This window comes from Fukomys damarensis, unplaced genomic scaffold, assembly GCF_012274545.1.
Source record: "Fukomys damarensis isolate Sample0158 unplaced genomic scaffold, DMR_v1.0_HiC HiC_scaffold_25, whole genome shotgun sequence".
NCBI lineage: Eukaryota > Metazoa > Chordata > Mammalia > Rodentia > Bathyergidae > Fukomys > Fukomys damarensis.
In genome coordinates, this window is record NW_022900937.1 from 37,023,145 (window position 1) to 37,027,834 (window position 4,690).

The window sequence follows — 4,690 nt, forward strand, 5'->3', positions numbered from 1 at the left end:
TTTATAATTAACTTTTATATCTGTTCTTAGCCAAGAACATAAATGCACAGATGACATATGGACCTAGTTGTATTTGCCTTTATGTTCTCAACATCAACCAGTTTAACACATAAAAAGCATCCATAAGCAGATTTTATTATTTATTTATTTATTGGTTTTTTTGAGACAGGGTCTCACTATGTAGTTGAGACTGCCCTAGAACTCACTATGTAGTCCAGGCTGGTCTCAAACTCACAGCGATCCTCCTGCCTCAGCTTCCGGAGTGCTGGGATTATAGGCGTGCGCCACCACGCCCGGCTTCAGTTTGATTTTTTAAAAAACTGATTTGGAGGAGCCGGGGATTTAGCTCCGTGGTTCTGCTGCCTGCCTTGCAAGCTCAAGGTCCCAAATTCAATCCCCAGTCCCTCCACCCCCCGAAAAAAAACTGATTTGGAAGAATCTTAAGAGATGAAGGAGAACTGGGGTGGGGGCACTTTTTCCAAAGAAGTCTGAGAAGTGGCGCCGGTGAGGCCGGAGGGGCACAGCTGAGGCCCGAGCCGGCTCCTCCACCGCTGCCTGCGGGTGCTGTGCAGAGCAGCGAGAGCCACTGTTGGGTGAGGACCTGGGGAAAGGTCACAGCCGGGCCCTTGGACAAATCAACAGCACGTTTGAGGTAGAAATAGAAACCAGAGACTGGAAAATGTTGGCAGTGATGATAACTGGGGCTCACAGAGCTTTCATCTCCAGAATCTGGAGTGAGGCTTTTACTTCTGCTTTGATTAATTCGATATAACCTAAGAGTGCTTTTAAAAACTCCTGATTCTAGGCTTGGGCAGACTTTTCCACTAATGCTCAGCTAGATCCTGGGTAAACTGAAACAAATACACTCCTTCATGAATTGCAGGGCTTCCAAACATAGACAGCAAATCCTTATTTAATTTTAATAAAAATAAACACTGTAAAGAAATTTCAAGGTCCTATGTGTGGTGCCATTTCTATAAGGAACTTAAGAAAAAAACCTCTGGAAATGTCTGTGCTTGCCCGTGTGTCTCTGCAGCAGCTCTGTGAATGTGTGCACGCGTGTCTTGAGGAAGGATCCCACCCGGACATTCTGGTCGCTGCTCCGGAGCTGGGCTGGGGCTAAGCCAGAGCCGGCACAGGCATGTCCTTAGGCAGCACGAGCAGGGGCTAGGCCTGGGTGACTGCAAGTATATGTACACACGCCACGCTCAGCTACAGAAGAGACCCTTGCTCTTAACTTTCTGTTGCTAGATTTTACTGTCAGGACATCCGCGCTTATGACATTTTGTTTGGAGAGGTGCCACGGCCGGCTCAGGCAGAAGATCTCTACGAAATTCTCGATTCGTTCACTGAAAAGTATGAGCATGAGGGGCAGCGCATCAACATGAGGAGAGCAGTCCGGGAGCAGCAGAAGGTCCTTCCATGGGCGTGGGGTCCCTGTCCTATCCTGTACAGTGCTCTGCCCCACATGAAGTCCTTGTGAAATGCCTTACGACCTTGGGGTTATGTCGTACATATTTCCAGGGCAGCCTGTCTCCTGTAGTCGCGTCTCTCTTGGGGCCCAACCCTGCAGTATCAGGGATGTTGATGGAGGCAGGTGTTCCCGAGCACCTGCTCCTCTGGGCTCTGGAGTCCTGAGTGAGGCTTCCGTATGCCTCCTCCTCCTTGGCCCACAACACCCTTTTGGGTTGTTCAGAGTGAAAACCAAAATGTAGAGTTTGAGGGGGTCTCAGTCTCTCCCCACTGGGACACCCTCACCTGCGGCCCTGCGTACCCACAGTCGGCCAGCAGGGCCTGGTGAGGAGCCCCGGGTGAGAGGCATCCTCTCACTTGCCCACGTCCAGCCCACTATCCAGCCCTAGTGAGGGGCTCGAAGCCTGTGTGAGCTCTGAGGACATCTCATTACTGACGGCACAGGGTAAAATTGGCTGCAGAAACCCAGGAGAAGCCAAAATCGTTGCAGGCTCCTAAGTAAAGACAGGTTCCATAACTGGGTGTATTTGTTCTTCTTCCTTACAGGCTAAAGAATTACCTCCAAAGCCAGCGTCTCGACTCCAGCAACCACCGGCACCGCTCCAGCTGAACTCTGGCTCTCAAGGTTCGTACTGTGATTGAAGTATAATTATGATTAAGTATTAAGTGTTAGTGTTGAGTAACCATTAAATGTTACTGAAGTAACTATTAGATGTTATTGTTAAAGCAAAAAACACTGTTACACTTTCAAATCAAATAGCAGAAATGGATGTTGAAGAGAAAAACACTCAGCCTCTTCGCCATTGTAAGACAAATCCACAACTGCTGTAATTTGCCACGGCTTCTGTTCTCAACCATTGGCTGTTTTCTTACAGCTACGGAGTGCTATCTTCGAAGTTCCTTCTTTCCATTCACTGTGTACTAATGCATTTTCTGAATGTCCCCTCTGCCCTGCTCCTCCTCCCTCTTGCAGGTGATAGACGCGAACACAAGCTGTATCCTGAGCTCTCCGGCTATCACGAGAGAGTTGGTAAATAAAAATTTTATTTCTTAAAATGACTTGTACACATCTCAGAGTCAGAGACCCTTTAATCTAAAGGTTCTGAAAACCCGCAGGGGAGTTTCAGTGTTGTCCACGTTGGCTTTAGGAGTGTGGCATCAAAAATGCTGTGTTGAGGGCTGGGGATTTAGCTCAGTGGTTCCAGAGCCTGCCTCGCAAGCACAAGGACCTGAGTTCGATCCCTGGTACCAAAAAACAAAAACAAAAAAGTGCTGTGTTGGGACTGGGGATGTAGCTCTGTGTTGCAAGGGCAAGGTCCCGAGTTCGATCCCTGGTCCCCCCAAAACATTGACAGGAAAAAGAAATACAGTACGTTAGGTGTAAAAACTGTAGACATTCTCTGTCACAGAAGACAACCAGTTAGTTATTCCAGCAGCTCTCTATAGAGTGTTGTGTTGTGTTGGTTCAGGGACGTTATTTGAGAACCCCAGGATGGGATGGGACCTGTCTCTTGTGAGGCTCCAGGCCGTGCATGGTTCAGTTCAAATGTGAGTGATTCTTATTTCTAACAGATGGATCTATTTCCTTTTTTGTTATTATTGTGGTAATTGGGGGTTCAAAGGAAATGGGTGTCAGGATTTGATTATTTATGTTTTGTGCCTATTTTAGATGCATGTAACAGTATCGAATTGCCTAATATGCACAAGATTCTATGAAATGTAGAATAATCAAGCTCCATGTAGTTGAGTATATTAAAAAGTGCCCGTTTCTCAATACTTGGAGGTTATTATACAATGTAAATTTAATGTCTTTCCCCATATTAGCCACTCGGTTCTCTGATACCTTAGACTGGGTGCACGCATTCCCGTGCACAGCGTTACTGACCTGCATCTCCCTGTACCATTTCAGTCCATGTCTTGTGCGAGGAGAGGCCCACACGAGCGCAGAAATGAATACAGATGAGCACAGAGAGAAGAAGGGTGTGCCAAACCCCCAAAACATTTCTGAGCTACGCCTTCAAAACCAACGGCTTATGAACATAGTTTCTGTTTTCTTTTCGAGACAGGGTCTTGCTGTGCTGGGCAGGCTGGCCATGCATTTCTGGGCTCCAGTGACCCTCCTGCCTCAGCCTCTGGAATGCTGGGGCTACAGTTGCCAGCTAGCATGCCCGGCTAAAAGTACAGATTGTACTTTTATTGGATGGAATCCTTGGTGATGCAGTCATTGGATCAGCTCCTTTCTAATTGCTGTCATTCACCGAGCTGTCTCCCGGTTCTTAGGCTTTCAGCGTAGACATGGGAGGAACGTTTGGGACTTTAGCAGTGACTAAGGGGAAAAGTACAGTACCCTGACGTCATCTTACAAACTATTCAAGGCCCAGACAGTTCTAACCCTCATGCTTGTTAAGTAATTAGGTGTGGAGTATTGTGGAGTTCTGACTTAGAAGGATTTGGGAAATGGTCCTGCCAAGCATTTGCTCTTCTCAGAGGAGAAAATCGGAGGTTTCCCTAGAAAGCATAATTAATTTGAATCCGCTTTCTTGTTCCAGGTGACTCTGGCCGACTGGTAGAGGTGACAGCACTGTATTCTTTTGAAGGGCAGCAGCCAGGCGACCTGACGTTTCAGGCTGGAGACAAAATCACAGTTATATCAAAAACGGATTCACACTTTGATTGGTGGGAAGGAAAACTTGGTGGCCAAACTGGCATTTTTCCAGCCAACTATGTAACCATGAATTAAAGTTTATTATTTTCTTCTTGGAGAATTATAAAAAAAAAATCATTTCTTTTTATCAAAGGATATGCCACCCAGTTAAGCACTGTTTAATACAAATGTAAAAATACTTCTGCTGCAAATCTGTAATCCAGTATGTAGAGTATTTTTCTCTATATGTAAATAAATGATTAACTTACCTATCTGCAGACCCCGTACTGACTTGCGTGTAGCAGTTGACATCGTGGAGTTTCTACAGGCCTGGTTCTTTCTCATTCGTCCTCAGACGCCTCTAAGCATGTGACGGGGCTGGGAGCCGTGACTGCCGTGGTGCAGATGGACGCAGGGGCTTGGGGCAGTCACTGAGCCTCTGAGCTTCGGTCCGGGTTACACACGGAGTAATGAGGTTCAGAGGATTCAAGGAGCTGCTCCCATAGCACAGGGACAATGGGAAGGTCTCCTGTGTAATGTCACACACACGCACATTTCCCATGAAGTCACTGC

The 4,690-nt window shown here is 46.9% G+C and overlaps 1 protein-coding gene across 3 annotated transcripts in view; it reads left to right on the top strand.

The window, feature by feature from the left end:
• The window catches only part of Sh3yl1 (SH3 and SYLF domain containing 1), a 21,492-nt gene extending 17,094 nt beyond the window's left edge, over positions 1 to 4,398 (top strand). For 2 of the 3 annotated variants that reach the window (XM_010622677.3, XM_033756186.1), the window contains exons 7-10: positions 1,252 to 1,414; positions 2,020 to 2,098; positions 2,447 to 2,503; positions 4,023 to 4,398. In XM_010622677.3, coding sequence (XP_010620979.3) covers positions 1,252 to 1,414; positions 2,020 to 2,098; positions 2,447 to 2,503; positions 4,023 to 4,213 — 490 coding nt within the window. In that variant the 3' untranslated portion in view covers positions 4,214 to 4,398. Of the gene's footprint in view, positions 1 to 1,251; positions 1,415 to 2,019; positions 2,099 to 2,446; positions 2,504 to 2,942; positions 3,022 to 4,022 lie in introns of all 3 variants that reach the window. The other variant, XM_033756187.1, reaches the window with a different exon arrangement.
• Positions 4,399 to 4,690: the final 292 nt, after the last annotated feature.